Source organism: Grammomys surdaster, unplaced genomic scaffold, assembly GCF_004785775.1.
Source record: "Grammomys surdaster isolate TR1022 unplaced genomic scaffold, NIH_TR_1.0 362, whole genome shotgun sequence".
Taxonomy (NCBI): Eukaryota; Metazoa; Chordata; class Mammalia; order Rodentia; family Muridae; genus Grammomys; species Grammomys surdaster.
This window is the reverse complement of record NW_021604781.1, coordinates 5282718-5307284: the sequence shown is the minus strand read 5'-3', so window position 1 is coordinate 5307284 and position 24567 is coordinate 5282718. Positions and strand designations below refer to the sequence as shown.

Genomic DNA, 24567 nt, shown 5'->3' with positions numbered 1-24567 from the left:
CCAGGAGAAACAACAAGTATTTGGGGTACATCACTGGGGAAGAAGCCAGTCCAGCAGTTAGAAAAGTAGGTTAGGGGTGACCTCCCAGTAACTGTCACAACCAAATAAAATAACCACAGTCTGAGTCTCATTCATGTGTAATGCGATGGGGATAGGTTTAAATTGAATAAGTACAAGATTCACCCTGCGAGTAGAAAGTATATCATAGCAGCCTCACTCGTGGTCTGTTGATGAAAATAAAGCTGTCCTTAGTGAAAATATGTTTGAACACCAGCCCTATGATAGAAAATGCAATAATCCATGTGACCAAGATGGTTAGTGCCTAATGGAAGAGGGGCAGGCACAGTTTGTGCAGTGGCATTTGCTTAAATCCAACACAACTCAAACACCAGGTCAATGCAGATGACAAGAGTTTATGGTCATCAAGCCAGTACTGATCAATCAGGCCTACAGAACAGACTCGGGATCTGAACTGTGACCCTGAAGGGACATTGTACAGCACATTTAAAGGATAAAACCATAAAGTGAGAGTGCGCGGGATGGACTGTAGCATTGTCCAATCGTATTTGCCAAGATGAGCACAGGGGCTGACTTCGAGGTTAAGAGCTCTGGCTGCTCTTCCAAAGGATCTGAGTTCAGTTTCCAGCAACCACATCAGACAGCTTACCTGTATCTCCAGCTCCAGGGGATCCAGATATCTCCTCAAGTATTTGCATACACTTAGCATGCACACACGTGTACACACGTAGGATTAACAAAAATATTTTAAAAAGGGGACAGGAGTCAGGGAAAAAAAGACATGATGTATTCAATGAGTATAGGGCTTCTCAGCCTTTAAATTACTTTTGTATGTGCATATGCCTGGTGTCTCTGTGTATGCTGTGTCTTTGTGTGGTATGTGTGTAGTGTGTGTGTATGTGTGATATGTGTGTGTGGTGTCTCTGTGTGGTTTGTGTAGGGTGTGTGTGGTATGTGTATCTTGTTGTCCCTGTAGTATGTGTGTTATGTATGTGTGGTGTCTCTATATGGTATCTGTAAGGTGTGTGTGGTGTGTAAATACATGTATGTGTGTGTGTTGTCCCTGTGTGGTGTGTGTGTATGTGTGTGGCGGGGATCGGCACATGAGTGCAGGTCCCTTAGGATTTCAGGAGCACCAGGTTCCTTTAAAAGTGGAGCTGGAAGTATAGGTGGTTGTGAGTTACTTGTCTTGGGTACTGGGAACAGATCTTGGGTCTTCTGTAAGAGGAGTACATAGTGTTAATTAATGAGTCATCTCTGCAGCCTTCCTTTTTATTCCTTTCTAATCCTTTGGCAAGGTATCCTGTGGCCCAGGCTATCCTTAAACTCACCATGTAACCAAGGCTGGCCTTGAACTCTTGACCTCTCTGCCTTCACTTTTCAAGTGGGGCTAGGAAAGGTCACCATGACCAGTTTACATGATGCTAGGGATGGAACCTAGGGCTTTGTACATATTAGCAAGTACATTACCAACTAAGCCACATCTCCAGAACTTGAATCTTTTGATCAACATCTTTTCTCTCCCATTCCTAGTCATAAGCAACTATTATTTTACGATTTACTGCTGAGTATGGCTTTGTGTATGCATGTTTGCCTGTGTGCTTCTGTGCATGCCTGTGTGCATATGTAGAAGCCAGCAGAGGGTGTCAAGTATGCTGCCACCATTCTCCGCCTTGCTCCTTTGAGATGAGGTCTCTCGTTGAGCCTAGAGCTAGGCTGGTATCTTGCAAACGCCAGTCATCCTCCTGCCTCTGCCCTCATGGATCTGGGGTTACAGGTATACTTATGGCTTCACGTGGCTACGCTTTACATGGGTGTTGGGGAATTGAACTCAGTTCTTCATGTTTCAACATCAAGGGCTCTTACCCAGTGGGTCATCTCCTGGGTTCTTTAGTTGTTTCTTGTTTCTCATTTTACTGAAAAGCTTGAGATGGCAAAAGGTGGACCTACCTAGCACATGGTCTGAAGGTGGCAGAGTGGGGGAAGCTGCAAAGGCTAGGTGACACAAAGGAGAAAGTCTGGTCCTACATCCAGGCGGGGAGGGAGAAGGGCCGTGGGATGGGTGTGCACAGAGATCAAGTGTGAGTTGTGAGGTGATGGAATGGCTCTCACGGCCCTTTTCCTGTCTTTAGATGGGAAAGGAGGCACAAACTGGGTGTGTCTGAGGTAGAGGTGATGGGGTCAGGGTACCATTCCTGGAACTGAGTGTGGAAAACCGTGAATCTGCTTATGGGATATGGGAGGGGTACAGTTGATGGGTAAGGGAAAGCATATTCTCCAGATTGGAAGGTTTCCTGTGAAGGTTGAGCTGCTGAGTCACATTTTTTTTTTTTTTTTTTTTGGTAACTGGAAACCTTTGTGGACGTCCTATGACCCGGTTCACAGGATGTAGGCTGGAAGGTGCAGCTGTTGGAGACAGTCTATGACATTTGACTGTCACCGTCAGGGGTAAAAGAGAAGGCTGAGGAGCTGGGGGTATGAGGTGTTTATTTGGGTAAAGAATGAGTGTAGAGGGACTGAGGAGACGGTGCAAGTCTTGTGCTCTGTGGGAGGGCATGAAAATGATGTAGTTGCCCATAATATCTGTGCCCTCCTTTATAATGTCCACAGACCCTTCTAGACTCCCAGATCCTACAGGCACCTCAGGTTAAACACATAAAACCAAGTCTCAAAGTTAGGATCCACATTGAGAGAATGTGTGGCATTTATTTCTGTGGGTCCGGGTTAAGCTCAGTCAGAATTATTGTTTCTAGCGCCATATACTGGCCTGGATTTTTCATAATTCTTTTCTTTTGTTTTTAAATACAGAGTTTCGATTTGTAGTCCTGGCTGTCCGGGAAGCCTGGGAGCCTGGTCCTACTAGCTCTGGGCCTCAGATGCACAGAGGTCCACCTGCTTCTGCCTCCTGAATGCTAGAATTAAAGGTATGCACGATCAGTAGCTGCCTCAAATTTTATAATTTCAACAGTTAAGTAACAGTCATTGAACACACAAGAGACATCATTCATCATCAGTTCGTGGACACCTAGGTTGATTCCTTTTCCTCCGTACTGGGAAGAGAGTGTCACTGAACGTGAGTGAGCAAGGATCTTTCTGGAGGTATACAATGCACAGTGGCCAAGTGCCCAGAGTGCTGTAGCTGGGTCATATGACAGATCTGTTTCTGACTTTCTGAGGAACCGTCACACAGACAGCTCACTTGGCAGCACCAGCTTGTTACGTCCATCAACAGTGAATACGTGTTCTTCTGTTCACACACCAATGCTGTTACTTCCCTTCTCTCCTCTCCTCTCTCTCCTTCCTTCCTTCCTTCCTTTCACATTTATTTTGGACACAGTTTCTCACTGTGTAACTTTGGCTGTCCTGGAACTCACTATGTAGCCCAAGGTGGTCTCAAACTCTCAGAGATCCACCCTGCCTCTGCCTCCTGAGTGCTGGGATGAAAGGTGTTTGCCACTATATCTGCCTGACATTTAGTTTCTTCATTGTAGCTATTCTGACTAGGGTGAGATAGTTTACCAAAGTAGCTTTATGTCCAACTTCCATGATGAAACCTGGTTCCTTACAGGCAGAGTAAAATACAGTATGTTTTATGATATTGAGGGTTTCTTTTGTCCCTGCCCCCACTGGGAAGTGGTAGCATTAGTGCATGGGCTAGAAAGATGGTCCAGTTAGCCCGAGTTCAATTTCTAGAACATATTGGAGAGGCCAAGACAGAGGATACCTGGGGGCTCAAATAGCCATCCAGTGTAGCCTATGTGTGGAGCTCCAGGCCATTGAAAGCCCCAACAAGATGGATACACCCTTAACCAAATTAACTAAAAGGCAGGGAGACAGCATCCAAATAATTGAAATCAAAAATGCAAAAGGGGACATACAGACACTGAGGAAATTCAAAGAATCATTAGATCTTACTTCACAAGACTGTACTCCACAAAATTGGAAAATATAAATAAAAATGGACAATTTTCTTCATAGATACCACCTGCCAAAGTAAAATCAACATCAGGCAAACAAATTTAAATAGTCCTATAACTCCTAAGGAAATAGAAGTAGTCATTAAAAGTCTTCAAACCGGCCGGGCAGTGATGGTGCACGCCTTTAATCCCAGCACTTGGGAGGCAGAGGCAGGTGGATTTCTGAGTTTGAGGCCAGCCTGGTCTACAGAGTGAGTTCCAGGACAGCCAGGGCTATACAGAGAAACCCTGGCTCGAAAAAACAAAAAACAAAAAACAAAACAAAACAAAAAAGCCCAGGGACAGATGATTTTAGTGCAGAATTCTAGCATGCTTTCAAAGAACAATACTAATACTGTTCAAACTATTCCAAATATAGAAACAGAAGGAACATTACCAAACTCATTCTATGAGGCCACAGTCACCCCGATACCTACATCATAGAAAGACTCAACATAGAAAGAGAATTTTAGACCAATTTCTCTTATTAACACTGATGCAAAAATACTCAACAAAATACTTGCAACAGAATCCAGAAACATATCAAACACATCACCCACTACGATCAAGTAGGCTTCATCCTAGGCATGGAGTGGTTCAATACACAAAAATATATCAATGTACTCCACCATATAAACAAACTAGAAGAAAAAAAATCACACGATCATCTCATTAGATGCTGAAAAAGCTTTTGGCAAAATCCAACATCCCTTCACTTTAAAACAGTCTTGCAGAGATTAAGGATACAAGGTGCATACCTAAGTACAATAAAGGCAACAATACCAATTGGTACAGCAAGCCAATAGCCAACATCAAATTAAAAGGAGAGAAAATTAATGCGATTCTACTGAAATCAGACAGGTGTTCACTTTGTATCTATTCGACAAAGGACTTGAAGTCCTGGCTATAGCAATAAGACAGCTAAAGGAGATCAAGGGAATATACATCGGAAAGGAAGAAGTCAAAGCACTACTATTCACGAATGATTTGTTATACAAGTGATCCTAAAAAATCCTACCAGAGAACTCCTGCAACTAATAAACACCTCCAGCAAAGTGGCTGGATACAAAATTAACTCAAACAAATCAGTAGCCCTCTTTTATACAAACAATAAATGGGTTGAGAAAGAAATTAAGGAAATGCCATCCTTTACAACAACCACAAAGAATGTAAAATATCTTGGTGCAACTCTAACTAGCCAAGGGAAAGACCTGTATGACAAAAACTTCAAGTCTCTGAAGAAAGGAATCGAGGAAGAGCTCAGAGGATAGAAAGATCTCCCATGTTCATGGATCAGTAGGATTAACATATTAAAAATACCATCTTACTGAAAGCAATCTACAGATTCAATGCAATTCCCATCAAAATTCTAACACAAATTCTTTATAGACCTTGAAAGAGCAATTCTCAACTTCACATGTAAAAACAACAACAACAACAAACCCAGGATAGCTAAAACAATTATGAACAATAGAAGAATTTCTGGAGGTATCACTATCCCTGATTTCAAGCTGTACTATAGAGTAATAGCACACAAAAACAGACAAGTTGATCAATGGGGTAGATTTGAAGATTCTAACACAAACCTACACACCCAAGAACATTTGATTTTTGACAAAGAAGCCAAAATTATACAATGGAAAAGGAAAGCATCTTCAACAAATAGTGCTGCTCTAACTAACTGGACGTCTGGGTTAGAAGAATGAAAATGGATCCACATTTATCACCTGGAAGAAGAGTTAAATCCAAGTAGATCAAAGACCTCAGCATAAAACTGGACACACTAACTCTAATAAAAGGGAAAATGGGAAATTGCCTTGAACTCTCTGATACAGGAAACAGTTTTCTGAACAGAACACCAATAGCTCAGGCTCTAAGATCAACAATTAATAAATGAGACCTCACCAAACTGAAAAGTTTCTGTAAAGCAAAAGACACTGTCAATAGGACAAATCAGCCGAGTACAGATCGGGAAAAAGTCCTTCCTAATCCTATATCCGATGGATAGGGTTACTATCCAAAATATATAAAGAACTCAAGAAATTAGATATCAACAGACCTAAGAGTCCAATTAAAAAAATGGAGGACAGAACTAAACAGAGAATTCTCAACAGAAGAATCTCTAATGGCTGAGAAGCACTTAAAGAAATATTCAGTGTCCTTAGTCATCAGAGAAATGCAAATCAAAACGACCCTGGGGTTCCATCTTATACCCTTCAGAATGGCTAAGACAAAAAACTCAAATCACAGCACATGCTGGTGAGGATGTGGAGAAAGGGAAACACTTCTCTACTGCTGGTGGAAGTGTAAACTCCTATAACCACTCTTGAAATCAATCTGATGGTTTCTCAGAAAATTGGAAATAGTTCTACCTCAAAATTCAGCTCTACCAGTCCTGAGCATATACTCAGGAGATGCCCTACCACACCACAAGGACACTTGCTCAACTATGCTCAAAGCAACTTTATTTGTAATAACCAGAAACTGAAAACAACCTAGATGTCCCTCAGCTGAAGAACGGATGAAGAAAACATGGGTCCATTTACAGAATAATACTATTCAGCTATTAAAAACAAAGACATCATGAAATTTACAGGCAAACGGGTGAACTAGAAAATATCATTCTGAGTGAAGTAACCCAGACCTAGAAAGATATGTATGGTATGTATTCACTTATAAGTGTACATTAGCCACGAAGTAAAGGATAACCAGGCTATAATCCACAGACCTGAGGAAGCTAAGTAGCAAGAAGAGCTCAAGGGCGTGTGGTTGAATCTCACTCAGAAGGGGAAGTGAGATAGACATTGGAGGTGGATGGGGGGGGGGGGGAAATGGGGGGGAGAGATGATGAGAAAGGGATTGGGTATGGGGGAGGGGTGGGAGAGGGCTGGGAGAGAGAGCCGAAACTGGTGGGGTTGCTCCTGTGAGTCTGTGGGTGACCACAGCTGAGACTCCTAGCAGCTTGGGATACGTAGCCTGAAGTGGCCACCTCCTGTAGCCAGAAGAGACTTGCAATGGAAGGAAGAAGGACACCAACCCACCCATAAAACCTTTGACCCAAAATTTATCCTACCTATAAGATGTGCTTGGATGTGCTTGGAGCAGAGGTTGAGGGAGCAGCCAACTAATGACTGACTCTACTTGAGACCCATCTCATGAGAGAGAGCCAACCCCGATACTCTGCTATGCTTACAGACAGAAGCCTAGCATTACTGTCTTCTGAGAGGCTTCATCTAGCACGTGTTGGAAATAGATGCAAAGACCCTAGGTAGAGCTAGAGGAATCTTGTGGAAGAGCGTGGGACAGGACTGAGGGAGCCAGAGGGTTCGACACCACAAGAAGACCTATGGGTCCATGGGGGCTCGAAGAAACTGAACCAAAGTGCATGCAAGGGCTAGACCTATGGCCCCTAATACCTGTCATGTATGTGCAGCTTGGTCTTCATGCAGGCTCCCTAACAATTGGAACAGAAGCTGCTTTTGACTCTGTTGCCTGCCTTTGGATCCCCTTCCCCAGCCTTGCTGGACCTCAGTGGGAGCACTTGATCCTGCTGTGACTAAGCACTAAGGACTAGTTGGTACCCATAGGGGCTTCTCCTCTGAGAAGTGGAAGGAGTAGTAGGGGGAGGGGTTTTTGTGGGTGGGATTGAGGTGGGGGGTGCTACATCAGGATATAAAGTGAATAAATAAATAAATAAATGAATAAAAAAATAAAAAGACAGGCTCGAAGGTCTGTACAGCCCTGTTCTCCTGAATAGTTATGGTTTGTTTTGCTTTTTGTTTTTTTGTCAATTTGATATAAGCCAGGGTCATCAGAGAAGAGGGGACCTCAATTGAGATAATGCCTCCATGTGCAAGGCTCTGTGTGCAATCTTTAGACTTGCAAAACCAAACAAATAAACACATGAACAGTATATGGTTTGAGTGAATTTTGAAAGTTTCCTTACACATTGCACCCAGAGGCATGAGCAAAGAATCTATGTCAATTAAGATGAAAATTAAAAGTAAATTAAAATGTCATACAACTCCACCCAATGACTTGAGTTGGATCCCAGAATCCGTTTGAAAGTGGAAGGAAAGAACTGACTCTACAAAGTTGTCCTCAGATGTCCACATGCATGATGTGGCGTGTAGATACACACAGGCATCACACACACACACAGTAACAAGTTAAAATACATTTTCCCCAAGAGGTTTGAATAAGGATTCCAAATGAAAACTTTATGACTAAGAATACTGGGCTGGTGCATCATGAATATTCACAATAATACACACATACCTGTAGGCTTACATTTTTTTCCCAAAACCTACATTAATTAGGGTTCTTAAATGCGACAACCTCCCTTTTCTAGCCAACTGACCAGAGAAAGAAGAGAAAGAAGGTTAATAGGAAAAGGGGGTTGTGGACCTGTTTAGAAGTAGTTCTTTGGGGGGGGGGAGAAATTCCACTCTTTGTTTTCAGGATACCAGCAGTCCAGTTCAGTAGCAAACATCAAACATGAATCAGTAGTGGCAGCTTGATCCAACAGAAATGTCAAGGCGCCACCGAATCAGCAGAAGCCACCAAACTTAGCTGGGATACCACGAGAAGTTCTTTGGCATATTTCTCTCTAAGACGCGAAGATGAACAAAGACCAGCAAAGACCAATGAAGACCAGCAAAGATCAGTGAAGAAACGTTCGTTACATGGCATAGCAACACAAGAGAATCTTCTCACTGTTTGTGGGGTTCTGTTTATACTCTTTCTAAACATCACATGCCCTCTCACAAGACTGTTTCCAGTATCACAGTGACACACCTGAGTTGTTACAGAAATCAGAAATACTCACAATAACCATAAAGATTAAGGGAAATCTGTGCCTGGGATGAGGAAATGGCTTAGTTAGTGAAGTGTTTGCCTTGTAAGAATGAAGACCCAAGCTTGAGGTCAATCTGCAGGACCCAAGGGAAAAGGCCAGGAAGGAAGACAGTAGGGTCTCTGGGGCTTGCTGCCAGGTAATTTAGTCTACTGGGCAGATTCTAGCCCAAGTGAGAGATCCTGCCTCAAAAAACAGAAAGGTTGATGGTTGTTAGGAAATGACACCTAGAATTAACCTCTGGTACCACATACATGTGCTCACATGTGTGTACACCAAGAGTACACACACAATGGAAGAGCTCTCAAATGTCATCAAGGACGTTTGACAAAGCCTCAAGGAATTGTTATATATACCATATATATATATATATATATATATATATATATATATGTGTGTATGTGATTCCTTGAGGAATACATATACATACACACACATATATACATATATAAATATATATATGTAAAATTATTACTTGAGGCTTTATCATACACACACATACTTTCTCTCTCTCTCTCTCTCCACATATATATATATATATATATATATATATATATATATATATATATTACATGTATATATATCTACTTGAGCTGACAATGCTCCCCACAAGAGCCATAGATCATGTAACAAAAATCCTGGTACCAGGCACAAGAAACTTCCATTTGAGCTGTTGGCCAGGGGAGTCCGAACAATGTGTGCTGTTGCTGTTGATGTGTTTGCTACCTCCCAGAGATTGAAGGTAATTCGCTCTTGCTGGAGACATTGCATACTTAGGACACAGGACTTGGGAAACTCAAGCTCAATTTGACCTGAAAGCCTCCTTCCTACAGCCCAGGTTTCATCATAGCAGAAGGTGTTATGCAAGCTGCTAAGAAGGGAAGCAACCAATGGTACTGTCCAGCTGTGCCACCGATGAACTATACCCGACATGGAAAGATATCCTTAAAGGTGCAACAGTAGCATTCATACCTTGACAGTAGCAAGAGCTGTCTAATTACATGAAGTAGAAAGGAAGTCATGCCTGGTGCTGGAAACTTAGCCAACTCTCTGGGGCTAGTGAGGTCATGGATCTTAGAAGAGAATCTATTATCAGGACTTTACTAGACCAGCACAAATCCTGATTACATTATAAACCTTATGCTTTCTGCTAATATCTGCTGTGACTGGGTGTCCTAGGGTGGGGGTGGTACTCAAGGGGTGATTCTGCTTCTCTGAGAAGGAGAGGGGGCGATGGAAGGAGGAATTTGGAGTAGGGCTGGGAGGAGAGGAGGGAGGGAGCCTACGATCAGGGTGTAAAATGAATGAATGAATGAATAAATAAATAAATAAATAGGAAAAATTCTTAACCTTATACCCATAGGTAAGTTTTACTCTCACTATAGGATTAATAATTTTAATAAATCCCGGCACGAGGTTCCTTCCCGCTTAGGCCATTTATGTTCCCGGAATGAAAGACACAGACACAGACACAGACACAGACACAGACACAGACACAGACACAGACACAGACACAGACACAGACACACACACACACACACACACACACACACACACACACACGGCCTTTATATTTTAATATGCCTTATGCAGCACGATAGCCTGGCAACTGCCTAACCTCCAGGCTGTTAGAATCTACCTCTCATCGATAACTCTGAGTTAGAACTTAACTAATTTCTGTATTCCGTCTTGGCTTCTCTTGACCCAATCGGCCAGCCCCCTGGGCGGTGTTTTCTTGGCCCTTTTACACGAAAGCTCTGCTTCTGCCCCCTGTACGTTATTATCCTTCCATGGTGGCTTTCGTCCCAAGCCCGGGAACCCTAAATCCGGCCTCTGTCTCTCCTCCCCAGCTATTGGCTACTGGCATCTTTATTTACCAATCAGAATTAACTAGAGGCGGGTTCCCAGAAGCTACGTGCAGACCCTCTCATGCAAACAGTTTTAGGGGATTGATTCAGTTAGCACCTACAGTTTACCTCTCATCAAGGAAGCATCTCTGCTCAGCAAACAGAGACCATTACAGAAAACCACAAGAGGTCGTAATACACAAATCAAACGCTGTAGAGCCCAGCCCTAATGGATACATCTACAACACAATCCCTGTACCTAAGGCTCCGTGAATATCAAGGAAAAAAGGGGTGGAAAGATTGTAAAAGACAGAAAATCAGGAAGTCTGCTGTGAGAGTGTGTTTTCTTGAGATCTCAAGGAAGCTACACCCATAGTACTTCAAAAATATGGCTGCCCAGACAAGACTTGGACAAGGACAATATCAATAGGGAGGTTAACATTAAAAGGGGGCGATCTCAACATGGTACAACTCCTAGATAAAGCATATAGCCAACTAACTTTTAATCAGCCTGTCTGCTGCTTGTTTGTTCTGATCCCCGGGAGTGTATTTCAAAACTTGCAGAGTGCTTTCTTTTTCTTCCTGTCTCCCTATCTCTCCGTCTGTCTCCGTGTCCGAGTCCCGACCCATCCAAGTCTCACCCTCCCGCCCCAGCTCCATCTATAGCCAACTAACGACTGCGGTGAGTGGGAGAATTAATCGTCCTCAGAGACCGGCCCCCTAATTGGTTATCCAGTAGTGGGCAGCCTGAACTCATACACACCTAAGCCACACTAAATGGGCTCAGTAGGCTGTAATTATATATTCATGCATTTATATACGTAACAAAAATTTAAAAGAGGCCATCAATTTGAGGAGTAGATGGGGGCATGGAATGGGTTTGAGGGAGGGGACGTGGGAGAGGACAGGGATGAGAGGAGGGGAGGAGGAAAGAAGGAAGGGAGGCAGGAAGAAAAAGAGAGAGAGACAGAGAACACTCTGGAAGTTTTGAAATACACTCCTGAGGATCCGAACAGACAGGTGGCACACAGGCTAACTGTAAAGCATCCACTTCCTTACAGGAATATCCCGCCCTGACTGTATTTCCTCAACGCTTCAAAGGGCAGGAAAATAAATCTCATCGGGATAAAAAATAGGAGAAAGCACATATTCTCATACAAAGTGTGGCTGCAAATTACTCATAAAAGGTTTTGGAAGATCAAGAGAGACAGAAGAAAGAAAATAAAAATCTGTGAATGGGGTTGACTTGCTGTAAGTGTTTGTTGAAAGTGCTTATCAAATCCCTATTGCCCACCTCAGAGGGAAGGCATACTTTTTGCAAAAGCCTGAGGAGCTGAGTTCAGTCCCTCAAACCCACATAAAGGGAGAAAATGGGCACCACAGAGTTGTCTGCTGATCTCCATCACACACACACACACACACACACACACACACACACACACCTGTACAACAGTAATACATTAAAATCATGTGAATGAATCAGATACTTCTGTGGTGTGTGTATGTGTGTGTGTGTGGTCACTCATGTACCTCAGGCTAGCCTCATACTCTAGTATGTAATATTACATTTCTGATCCTCATGCCTCTACTTCTTGAATACTGGGATGGCAGGTATAAGTCACCAGACCAAGTTATGTGCTGAGGAGGATGGAACCCAGGGCTATATGTGTGCTAGGAAAGCACTATACCAAGTTCAAGGATTTTGGCTAGTTTAGATGGTCAGTTTGCCTCCTGAATTTTGGGATATAGGTGACTATCTTTCCTTTCTGCCTTGGGTACTGGGATTCATATTTTGATGCTCAAATTTTCATGGTCAACACATTATCCACTGAGTCATCTCCTATATTCTTAGCTTTGCATAGTCATATATATTATTATAAATTGTATTTTTGAGCCAGGGTTTTATTGTATAGCCTGGTCTGGCCTTGAACTCTGGATTCCCCCTGACACGGGCTCCTAAGTGCTGACACACGTGCCACATATCCGATTACTTTTAAATTTTAAACTGAGAACCCATGCCTTGGGTAAACAAGCCTTCTTCTCTTTGCATACAACAAAATCTTCTTGTATCATATACAAAAGTTCAATTGTGACTTTTTCATGGAAATAGCTTGAACTGTAAATCATTATGTTAAGTGAAAGAAGTGAAATAAACCAGACTCAGAAAGGCAAGTGACATGGCCTGACAAGAGCACAAGCAAGCCCTGGATCCACCTTTCTCCTCTATCCCTGGATTGGGGTGACAGGAGCATGCGCTCATGCCTGGCTTTTGCACAGATGTTAGGGATCTGAACTCGGGTTCAGAGCCACACCCTTGCTCAGCAAGTGACACAGAGTAGCACAGTGTTACATTTGTAGCCAATGTTTGGTGTACAGTGTTGCAGAAGTTTGTAGCCTAGGAATGATCAGCTATATCATACAGCCCAGGCTGTGCTATCTGGGCTTGTGCAAATACACTCTGTGACGTTTGCACAAGGACAAAATCTCTTAATGACGCAGTTCTCAGCACAAAGCCGGGAAACGGATTGTATGTTGCAGACAGAGGTGTGAGGATGATGCCATTGTTCTGTTAGCCCCACAGACAGCTCTTGCCCGAATCAATCACTGAAGAGGAAATTACAAGCTGTTAACTCTCTCTGTCCATCTCAATGATGCCGTTTTTGAGACTGAGGATTGATCCAAGGGTTAGATGAGTGTCCTACCGCTGAGCTACATCCCCGGCCCTTTTACTCTTTCTTTTGAAACAGGGCTTTAAGTCATCCATGATGGCTCTGCCCTTGCTCTGAAGTCCAGGTAGTCCTCCTGCCACAGCTTCCTGAGTACTTGGGATGACACCAGATTGAGCACTTTTGTTGTTTGTTTTTTTTTTTTTTGAGTCTGACCACCAACTTGCTGTGTTATTAAGGATAACGTTGACCTCCTGATCCTCTAACTCCTCAGTGCTGGTATTAGCAGGCTGCATCCCATCCCCTGGAGTCGAGCTGCTAGAATGGAATACAGCGTTTCTTAGTTGCTGCACAGTCACTGTACCAACTGAGCTTCAGCTCTGGTCCAAAGTAATGATTCTGGGAGTAAATAAGGAAATAGTTTATCAGGAACGGCAGGAGAGTGACCATATGTGCCATTGTGCATATGTGGAAGTCAGAGGACAAACTCTGCTGTTGATCCTCACCTTCCATCTCATTTGAGACAGTCTCTTATTTATCAGGGAAGATGCCAGGCTATCTGTCCTTCACCTTTCTGGGTGATTTTCCAGTCTCCATCTCCATCTCCTTGTAGAAATATTAGGATAACGGATGGACACTCTACTTCATCCATTGTTTATATAGGTTCTGGGGTTCCAAAATTAGGTCCGCATCCTTGTTCAGTAAGCCTTTATCTCTTGAGCCGCAGCCCTGCCATCAGCTTTTATGCAGGCATAGAGAGAAACAAACTGTCAGTTACTGTGTGTGCCAGTTACATTGGTGGGAACATTAGATAATCAAGCCCCAATAACAAAACAGAATCTCTTTGGGTGGGAGATGGTTTTAGGGTGAGTGGAAGCCAGAGGTGCGGCTTATTCTTTAAAGTTTATCTATTTCTTGGATCACGGGCAGAAGTTAAGCTAGATGATCTATTAGTCAGGGTCTAAGACAGTCCAAGATCAAAATGGCTCATGATCTGTGACATTCCAACACCACAGGGTTGACTAAAGTCAAATCTTCTTCAGGGTGGTTGTCTCTGGAAAGTATCAGCTATACTCCCGATGTGCTGCTTTGAGCATTTGGTGCCTGCCAGCAATTGTGTCGGTGTTAGTTTTCATTAGCGTGTGTGTGAGTGTGTGTGTGTGTGTGTGTGTGTGTGTGTTGATCAGGGGACAGCTTGTGGGAGTCAGCTTTCCTTTCACTCCGTGGGTCCTGAGGTTTAAGTTCAGGTTGTACAGCTTGGTGGTAAACATCCTTAGCAGCTGAGCATTCTTCCTGGCTCCTGACTGTTTTTTGAGACAGGCCTCTCACTGGGAACTGACATTCAAGATTTGGCTCGGCTGGCTGGCCAGAGAGTTCCAGGGATCTGTTTCTGCCTTTCCAGTGCTGGGGTTAGAAGAGCGCCATCACAGCCTACATTTCTGCATGAGTTCTGGGGATTGAACTCAGGTCCCTGTGTTTAGTAAGCACTCACCTATTGAGCCATCTCTTCAGCTCCTTTGTTAAGTAGTTTTTAATTCAAGGTCTCAATATGTAGCCAAGGCTGGCCTTAAGTTCACAATCTTCCTGCCTTAGCCTCTGGAGCATTGAGATTACAGGTGTGCACCACCATACCTTGCTGATAGACAACATTAGAAATTTTGTTTACATCAGACCTTTTACATCAGCCTTCTGGTGGCTTTTCAAAAAACACAAAAACAAAAAACAAAAACAAACCAACAATGCAGGAACTGGAGGAGAGAGGGCTTAGAAGTTAAAAGCAGTTGCTATTTTTTCAAAGGACCTGAGTTTGGTTTCCTGTCCCACTTAGGGTGGCTCACTCCAGGAGATACAACTCCCTGCCACCAAACAAAAATAAAGTTGGGCATGGTGCATATCTTTAATTTCAGTCCTTGGGGGCTGGTGAGATAGCTCAGTGGTTAAAACCACTGACTGCTTTTCTGGAGGTCATGAGTTCAATTCCCAGCAACTACATGGTGGCTCACAACCATCCGTAATGAGCTCTGATGCCCTCTTATGGGGTGTCTGAAGACAGCTACAGTGTACTTACATATAATAAACAAACAAACAAACAAACAAACAAACCTTTTGGCCTGAGTGAGTGGAGGCTGGAGCAAGAGGGTGAAGGGAAGGGGAAAAATAAAAAATAAAAACTCTCAATCCTTGGGATGCAAAGGCAGGAGCCAGGCTACACAGTGAGCCGCTGTTTCAAAAACAAACAAACAATACAAAACCAAACAAACACAAGAGAAAAGGAAAACAACAACAACAACAAAAACCCCCACCAGGCTCTGAGGAAATGGCTGAGCTGTCTAGGGTTTGCTTTCCAAGGAAGAAGACCTGACTTCAGGTTCCTAAAACTCAGATAAAAACCTGGGTGCATGTGTGGTCGTTCATGCCAGTTATCTCAGAGCTTGGAGGAGAGAGGTGAAGGGATTCCCAAGGCTCACTGGTGAACCCCAGGTTCAGTGAAAAACCCTTGTCTCAAAAAATATGGTGTAGGTAGAAGGATCTAAGGAGACACCTGAGGTTGACCGCTGGCCCCTACAAGCACAGGTGCACACGTGCATGCATATCCACGCGTGCTACCTTCACTGATGTGCACACGAGTCAAGTACACACTGGTCCACTGTTTGAGAATCTGCATCCTTCTCATCTCCACTCAGATCCTCCTCTCGTCTCTCTGCGTTTACAGCGCCTGAAAACCCCAGGGCCATTGCACAAGCCCTTGACTCCCCGGGGCATTTTCTCCCAGCTTGTCTTGACTGGCATCCCTTTCTTCAGATTTCAGCTTCAAGTGATTTCCTCCACAGATGCTTCTGTACTCACTCCCTTCCCTCAACTCTTAATACAGGGCACACACCCACTCTACGAGGAAACAGATCGGTTGATTTTGTGTACTGGAAATCCCTCATTACCGGTGGTGGCATGTAGATTCTTCCAGTGAGCAAATATTTATTAGCCAATAGGTATGTCAATAGATATGGGGGAGGCAGGTTGATAAGCAGTGACAAGCAAGACAATAAATAAGAATTTTAGGGAGGGGCACGTGCATATGACAGAAGGGACTGGAGAAAGGGAACATAGGAACTGAAGGGTGTTCGCAAATTGTGGTCAGGGTAGGAAGCTCATTGGAGCAGAGACTCAGCAAGAGAAAGAGTGACAGCTGGGGGCAAGGTTGGGGCAAGACTTTTAGGCAAGAATACATTTGCATAATGCAAGGCCTGGTGCTAAGGATTGAACCCAGGACCTCATGCATGCTGGGCAAGTGCTCTACCAAAGAGCCACAGCCCGAGGCCACTACTTAAAAGTATTTTTTGAAAATGCATTTATTGATTGATTGATTATGTGTGTGTGTATGATTATGTGTGTGTGTGTATGTGTGTGCATGCATGCACATTCCCTGTGGGAGCTCAGGACTGAACTCAGATCTTCAGGCTTAGCAACAAGCGCCTTCACCTGCTGAGCCATCCTGTCAGGTCCACTCTTTCATTTTGTTTTGCTTTATTTTATTTATTTTTAAAGACCGGATCTCACGAGTCCCAGGCTAAGCTCTAATCCTGATCTCCCCACCTCCACCTTGTGAGTAATCATATTAAAGACCTGCTTCCCCATGCTTGGCTCTTGGTTTTAGCTGTGTATGTGTGTATGTGTGTGTGTGTGTGTGTGTGTGTGTGTGTGTGTGGTGTGTTAGACCAATGATTGAACTTGAGTGTCTTTCTCTATTGCTTGCCACTTTATTTTTTACTTTTTTACAGATATTGTCCAACCCACTGCACAGACCAGCAGCCACAGTCCGGGTCTGAATGGACATGGGAAGCGAAGGGTAGAGGACTCTGTACTGCACATATTCATAAGGCCCAGACAGGGTTAGCTCCTCACAAAGGTGGTTGAGCAGGGCTGTCAGTGAATGACCTTCTTAGACACACAGCCACCTACCGGTATGTGTGTTGAAAATGGAATATGTCTGCCCTGATCCTATATGAAGTTTCTAACATCTTTCTAGAAGCCTTGTTATGTTCTTCTAGGAGTCATTTCTTTATTGATTTCTGCTGGAATTCAGTGCTGGGTGGAAGGACTCAGGCCAGGGAACACAGGCTGCCTGCATTGTGGACACGTGGCTGTGGCCTGGAGGCTGGTGTAGCCAAGCGGCTGGGCGGGAGCTCGCTGGGAAGGGAACTTGTTGGGCGCCCACTAGCTCCTAGAGAGAGCCAGGGTTGGGAGAATTCAGTTAGGCATTAGTAGCAGAGGCTGTAAAGAAAACCAGAATCAAGAGTAAAGAATTAAAGTGAATTTCCCACGGGAGTCACAAAGTAGTAAAAAGAGTAAAGAAAGACAAGGTCTGCTTGGTTGAATCTGGCATCTAGGGGCATATTGGGGCTCCCATGAGGGGATGAGAGACTCGAAGCTATAGAGCTGTTTGGGGTGTTCATGTCCTGGGGAATCTGGGGACATTTCCAGGCTTTAAAATTGTTATTTCGGGGCAATTTGAAGTGTCCAGATCAGGCGGAGATCTAGAGTGCGTTCCAGACCTTTAAATTGGAACCTCGGTGTTATTTGTGTTTGTTGCGGCCAGGAGGGGATCTGGGGACGTTCCTAGGCTTTTAAATTGGAACGTCTGCCTGTTTAGTGGTTTTCCTGTCAGGCGGGGATCTGGGGCCCCCTAGGCTTTTAAATTGGAACCTTGGGGCTATTTGGGGGCGTTCGAGGCAGGCACGGATCTGGGCAGCTCCCGACGTCTGACAGGGGAGTCTCTGAGTTGTTTGGGTGTTTATGTCAGACTGGTATCTGAGAACACTTACAAGCTTTTAAATCGTAACCTTTCTAAATCGGCAGTTGGGGATGTCGGGATTGGAAGAATCTGGGGTGCGCGCCGGACCTCTGAAGTTGCGGGCTCGGGGCAAGGGGGCAAAGGGGCGAGGAGGCGTGGCATTGCCAGCTCTGGCCACGCCTCCCTGAGCTCTGCTGGCTTCTCCCCCCACCCCCTCAGCGGGCCTCACTTGAGTGCACAGTCCCTTCCCTGCCTTAATCCGCGCCACCTTTTCCCTTGGCCCGCGCGGGCCCAGCTGACGAGCCGCGTTGTTTACGGGCCGGAGTCGAGCCCTAGCTCCCGCCGCCACCAGCCCAGGTGCCCTCCCGTGCGCGCGTCCCTCTGTCTCAGACACCACACAACGCGACCCACCCAGAGCTGCACGGAGAGGAGAAGCAGGAGACCCGGCCAGGGGACGCACCGCGGTGAGCTCTGGACCCTGCGATCGCAGGCACGGGACCGGGCCTGGGTGACCCGTGGTTGTAGTCTGCGGGCCACGCCACCGTGTTGCTTGCAGAGGCCTCTGTGCTCTTCTCAGGACTGTCCCCAGGGCCCTCTAGGCTGGGGAGCTGCGGCCCGTGAGCCACCGGCGTGGAAAAGAAGGACGTGCGGCCCCTAGCGCCTCTCCAGCGACCTTCTCACGGAGTATGTCCCCAGTGGGCCGGCGTGGCGTGCTCTGATCGCCGGGGTCCCAGCGCTCCTACTGCTATGGGCTCCGGGAGAGGATGTGAGACGACGGCTGTGCCGTTGCTGGTGGCGGTGGCCGCGTTGCTGGTGGTCACGGCCGGCCACCTGTACCCTGGAGAGGGTAAGTCTGAGATAAGAGGCGATCACAGCGTGTCGGGGACACTCCTCCCACCGCCCCAGCCAACATAGAGAATTCTTCCTTTGGGCTGAGTAGTGGGGACACCCTTCCCATCGCTCCATAGAACTTAGACCCCCACCAACTCCCCCACAAAGGACTCAGGGTTACAGACACCCGTCTCACCACTCCAGCAATATAGTTCTTTCACTAAGGACTTGTGGGCATTTCTCTTTCTTCCTCGGCCAACCAAGAGCCCCCCTCTAAGGACTGAGGGTTGAGGACTCCCCTAGTGTCCTTGTGTCTATGAAGAATTCCCTCCCTAATGAGTGATCACCTTTTCCCTGGGGGAGGGGGAAGAGTGGGCTTGGTGGCCCTGGCCCTGTGTGAAGCTCCGGCTGACCTTGGCCTTTGCCCGCTGGGCTTGTGGCTCTGTACCCCGCGTGTACCCATCTCGGGTCTGAGGAACCTTGCCCCAGTGCCCGCCCAGCCTTCGGGTGTCTGTCCCCAGTGCACCTCTCAACCGTCGTCTGTTCTTTTCTCTAAATCCAAATCTGCCCTCTGAGACTCTTCGGGGTTGCCTTAAGTAAGTACGGTTACTGGGTTGCAACAGGTTCAGACACCTGAGCAGTTTAAACATAAAGCCAGGGGTATCCCCATCGATAGAGGACACTTCTTGGAGAATCGACCACTTGTGTATAAGTTCATGGCTGCTATGTTTATAATTCTCTACTTCCAGATGTCTAGAGGCAAAGTCTACATACCTTTGGCCCCACAGCAATCATAGTAACAGTACAGGTAGCTTTCAGGATGGTTATAATTAGAACGATTATGAGTCTCCAGGCTGGTTACCTCTAGAACCTCCCAGAGTTCCCTGGAGGCCAAAATTGTTGCATGCCCATTTCAGAGAGGGCTAAACTGAGGTTCAGTTAGCATGCTTAACCTCACTTGTTCAGAGGCTGATCTTATGTGCTTGGTTACGGCCAAGGCAGCGGATTGTTTGAGGCAAGCCCAGCTATTGAGTGAGTTAGACACTGTTTCAGAAAACATGCAATGACAAATGCCTTTTGAGTTACTGGTTCAGCTTTCTCTGAAAATGGAAATTAATTACAACGAGGAAGGGGGTCAAGGAGAGAAGGAACTGGCGCTCCTTTGTGAATGAGGGAGGTGTGTGTGTGTTCTGGGGAGGATGCGGGAATCTGGAAAAGGTTGAGTTGAGCTTGTGGAGTGGATCTGCTAGTCTAGTAATGTCTTTGAGGCCCGCAGGACCTGATATACAGAAGGTGATCTATCGGGAATGGCCATTGGTTTGGTTTGTGTGCGTGTGCGTGTGCGTCCGCGTGTGCGTCCGCGTGTGCGTGAACGTGTGCGGGTGCATGTGCGTGTGCGTGAGCGTGTGCGGGTGCGTGCGCGTGTGCGGGGTCGTAGAGGCCCTAGCTATACAGAAGGTGATCTATGGGGAATGGCCATTGGTTTGGTTTGTGTGCGTGTGCGTGCGCGTGCGCGTGTGCGGGGTCGTAGAGGCCCTAGCTATACAGAAGGTGATCTATGGGGAATGGCCATTGGTTTGTGTGCATGTGCGTGTGCGTGCGCGTGTGCGGGGTCGTAGAGGCCCTAGGTTGACATCGGGTGTTGGTCTCTGCCACTCTCAACCTTGTGTTTTGGGACAGGGTCTCCCAATGAACCTAGAATTTACTGATTTGGCTGCACTGTGAGCCTGTCTCCCTGCCCCCTTCACCTCCTTTATCACTAGGCTTTTATGTGGTAGGATCTGAACTCAGGTTCTTATGCTTGGGCAGCAAATGTTTTTACTTACTGAGCCACCTCCCCAGCCCGGGGTTTGGGTTTGTATTAAGAAAATCGAAGAATTGTTAACATCTGCACTGCTCTCTGAGGCTCTTTGGGATTGCCTTAGGAGCTAGGGTTCTGTTGTATGTGTGCCTGTGCACTTGGGCACTTAGTGTCATACCTTGAGTTCTGTTTTTGCGTTTTTTGGTAATTAATTGTTCATCTGTGCCTGGACTTCCTGAGTCCAGGAAACAGATCTCCTGTGGCTTTGTATACATGCAGTGTTCACAAGGACAGGGTCAGGTATTTGTTCCTCACTGATGTTAGAACCTGAGCAGTCCTGTCACATAGTAGGTGCATATAAATATTTGTTCTCTAGTGGCACACAGGGAGCCAAGACATTGGGGTTTGTGCAGTAAATACACTGGGCGTGTGACCAGAGTGTAGTGTTCCCCGTGCATGCGCGAAGTCCCTGGGTTTCATCCCTAGACTCACCTAAATCTTGTCTGGTGTTGTATGCCTGTCAGCACAGCACTCTGAAGGTATAGGCAGGTCTATCGGGAGTTAAAGGTCATCCTTGGCTACGTAGTAAGTTTGAGGTCAGCCTGGGCTACAGGAGACCTGCCTCAAACAACAAGAATAACAAAAGATCTTATTTTCTACAAAATCCCCATACTTTGGAAAAATGATCTTGTGAGTCCTTCCCACACCTTTTCAAAGCCTCTCTGGCTTTTGCATGGGAAGAAAAGACAGGATCATAAAGGTAGCTGGCTGGCCGCTTGGCTAGGACAGCAGTTTCCTGCTGCCTACTGGGTTTCTTTGCTTCCTTATTTTTAAACTTAATTAATTAATTAATTAATTAATCTAGCTCTGGCCTATGCAGATCAGATTGTCCTCCTCTAACTCACAGAGGCTTGCCTGCTTCTGCCCCACGAGTGCTGGAATTAAAGTCACACATCATTATTTATTATGATTGAGTGTATGTGGGGATAGCATGCGTATGCCGCAGTGTAGGGATCAGAGGACAGCTTTCGGGACTCAGTTCTCTTCTGCTATGGGGTCTGGAGACTGGACTCAGGTCATGAGGCTTGGCAGCAAGCGCTTTCCGCTGTTACCCATCTCCCTTGCCCTTGTACTGGATTTCTTAACAAACACTTGCTCTTTTGGATCAGAACCTCCCTGCCCCTGCTTTGGGGTAATCGTTAACAAAATCCTATCAAATAAATGAATCGTGATGCCTCTTGGAGGCATGGTGTAGGGCAAGGAACTTTCTAGAACGTGAATCTGTAATGTCCACCAACAGGCTACATTTGCTTGGGAGAGAGATGGTGGTGGTGGTGACGATCTTTGTGATGCTTAAGAAAGGAATGGGTCTTTTTTGAGAGTTGTCTCCCTAAGGGTGGGGAACCCAGTTCGTTTTTCGGTGGAGTCTTGGTAGCCGGACTGGGCTAAATGGATAACTCCTCTGTTCCTCTTTTGATCAGCCTGGCTTTAGGCTGAGATAATCCTCTGAGCATTGTGAAGTGAGAGGACAAGGGAGTGTGCAGTGTTGAAAATTGGAACCTTCCAAGTGTTAGTTAGGGGTATCAGTCAGGTTGACGTTTGGAGGTATGAGCGGTCGCCTTCCATGGGTCTTGTGTGTGTGAGTGTAGTGGATGTATGTGCTCACGTGGGTGAGTGCTCGTGTGTGGGGTCAGAGGTCAATACCAGATGCCTTCCTAAATCGCTTCCCACCTTTTTATTTATTACTTTCTAATTTTAAGTTAAATTTAAAATTATTTAATTTTGCATATGTATGCATGTTTTGTGCACACGTGTGTATGTGTGTGCTCATATGTGGCAGGGCATGTATGCAGAGGTCAGAGGACAACCTTGAGGAGTCAGTTCTCTTCATCCATCTTTAAATGTGTCCCGGGGATCAGACTCAGGTCCTCAGGCTTGTGTGGCAAGCGCTTTCACCTACTGAGCCATCTTGCCATACCCCAAGTGTGTCATCTTAACTTCACTGCTTGTGGTCGGCTCATTCTGGGTTGTAGCGGCTGTTGCAGCTCTGCTAAGGTGTTTAGTTGGCACCTTTGGTCTCTGTTAGCTTGATGCTAGTAGCATCTGGATGTGTTTAAAAGTTGCAACAGTGAAAAATAGCTTCAATCATGACAGATTGTCTGTCTCAGACTCTTGCCTTCAGAGGCCTTGCTTTTTCCTCCTCCCCTTGTTCTAGAATCTTCCATCATTCTGCAGCTCTTCTCTCTTTAAATACCTAATACACCCTAAACTCCATTAATCACTTCTAACCTCTGATTCTCCTGTGCTCCTTCAGGGACATACTCTCGCCCGCTTGCTGTCTTGTCTGTTGGTTGCTATAAGATACCTAGCTTGTGTCTGGACACAACCCCTCGCCTCCCAGTCCTGTTTCCTGCTAGTCTGGTCTCAGGGACATCCCTGGGTTTGAAACTGCTGTGTCCTTCCCCATGGAAAGCATTTTCACCTGTAGCTAGCTTTCCTGGGTTCTGCACTATCCTCCAGCAGGGGCACCCTTGTTCTTGTCCTGTGTGTGCTGTGTAGGCTGCGTTTCCTGACCCGCTGTGTCAGTTCTATGTAGTCCAAGTCTTTTTTTCTACAAAAAGATCAGTAAAAAGTGATGCCTGTGCTAAATTCACAGTTTTTGTAACGTTGGATTGGCATAGGGACACACACCTTCGCATACTGCTGTCTGACTCCTTTCATGCCCTGATCTTAGGGAGTTAAGTAACAACAGCAACAACAACAACAACAACAACAGCAACATGTACACTTCAGCCTTTTCACCCGGAGTTTTCTGGATTATGGCTTTTTTTTTGAGGTGCTTGGCATCAGACCTAGGAACTTAAATATGGCAGATGAGTCCTGAGTGCCCTTCTTCCCCCATCTCCTTCCTTCTTTCTCCCATCACTCCTCTTTTCTCCTCCTCCTTCCTTCTCTTTCTTCTTTTTTTCTTCCAACTCCTTTTCCACTTCCCCCTCCCATCTGTTCCTTCTCCCTTTCCTCCTCTTCCTCTGACATATTTCTTTATTTTCTTCTTCTTCATCTTGGTGACAGGCACATACATAGCCCAGGTAAGCCTCAAATTTCTTATGTAGCTGAGAAGAATGTTGAACTCTCAGGCCTCCTGCTTCTGTGTGCTGGGATGACAGGGGTGAGCCCAGTATCCATCATCTGATGTATGCAGGGCTGGGCATGGAACCCAGGGCTTTGCTTTGCCAGACAAGCTCTCTAACAACTGAGCCACATTTCAGCTTCCTATGTAATAAACATAACTAGCTTTTATCTGCCCTTCATCTGTCTACTCATAACTTGCTACAACAAGAACTCAAAGTCCTGTCCCATAGTCATTTAAAAAAATACTGCTTTGGAGACTGGGAATGTGGCTCAGTTGGTAAGGTATGTCCCTGATGTGCACACAGCCTTGAATTCTATCCACATGCTCTTAACTGAGGTGTGGGGATGCCCTCTGCTAACACGACACGTGGTAGGTGTAGACTGAAGTATCAGGAGTGGAAGCTCATCCTCAGCTCCACAGGAAATCAAGGCCAACTTGGGCTACATGAGGGAGAGCCTGTCTCAAAACAAAGGGTCTGGAGACATAATTCCAGTCCCAGTTTAAGAGCACTGATTGCTCTTCTAGAAGCCCTCAGTTTGGTTCCCAGCACCCAAGTCAGGAGGCTCCCAACTGTTTGTAACTCCAGCTCCAGAAGTCCCTGAAGGAATGCATCCACACCCAGATACACACACACACACACACACACACACACACACACACACACACACACA

General features: G+C 45.6%; 1 protein-coding gene across 3 annotated transcripts in view; it reads left to right on the top strand.

The window, feature by feature from the left end:
- The first annotated feature begins 18439 nt into the window (after positions 1-18439).
- Positions 18440-24567, top strand: part of Insr (insulin receptor) — a 132759-nt gene continuing 126631 nt past the window's right edge. For 2 of the 3 annotated variants that reach the window (XM_028779717.1, XM_028779716.1), the window contains exon 1: positions 18869-18978. In XM_028779717.1, the coding sequence (XP_028635550.1) occupies positions 18879-18978 (100 nt within the window). In that variant the 5' untranslated portion in view covers positions 18869-18878. Of the gene's footprint in view, positions 18979-24567 lie in introns of all 3 variants that reach the window. The other variant, XM_028779715.1, reaches the window with a different exon arrangement.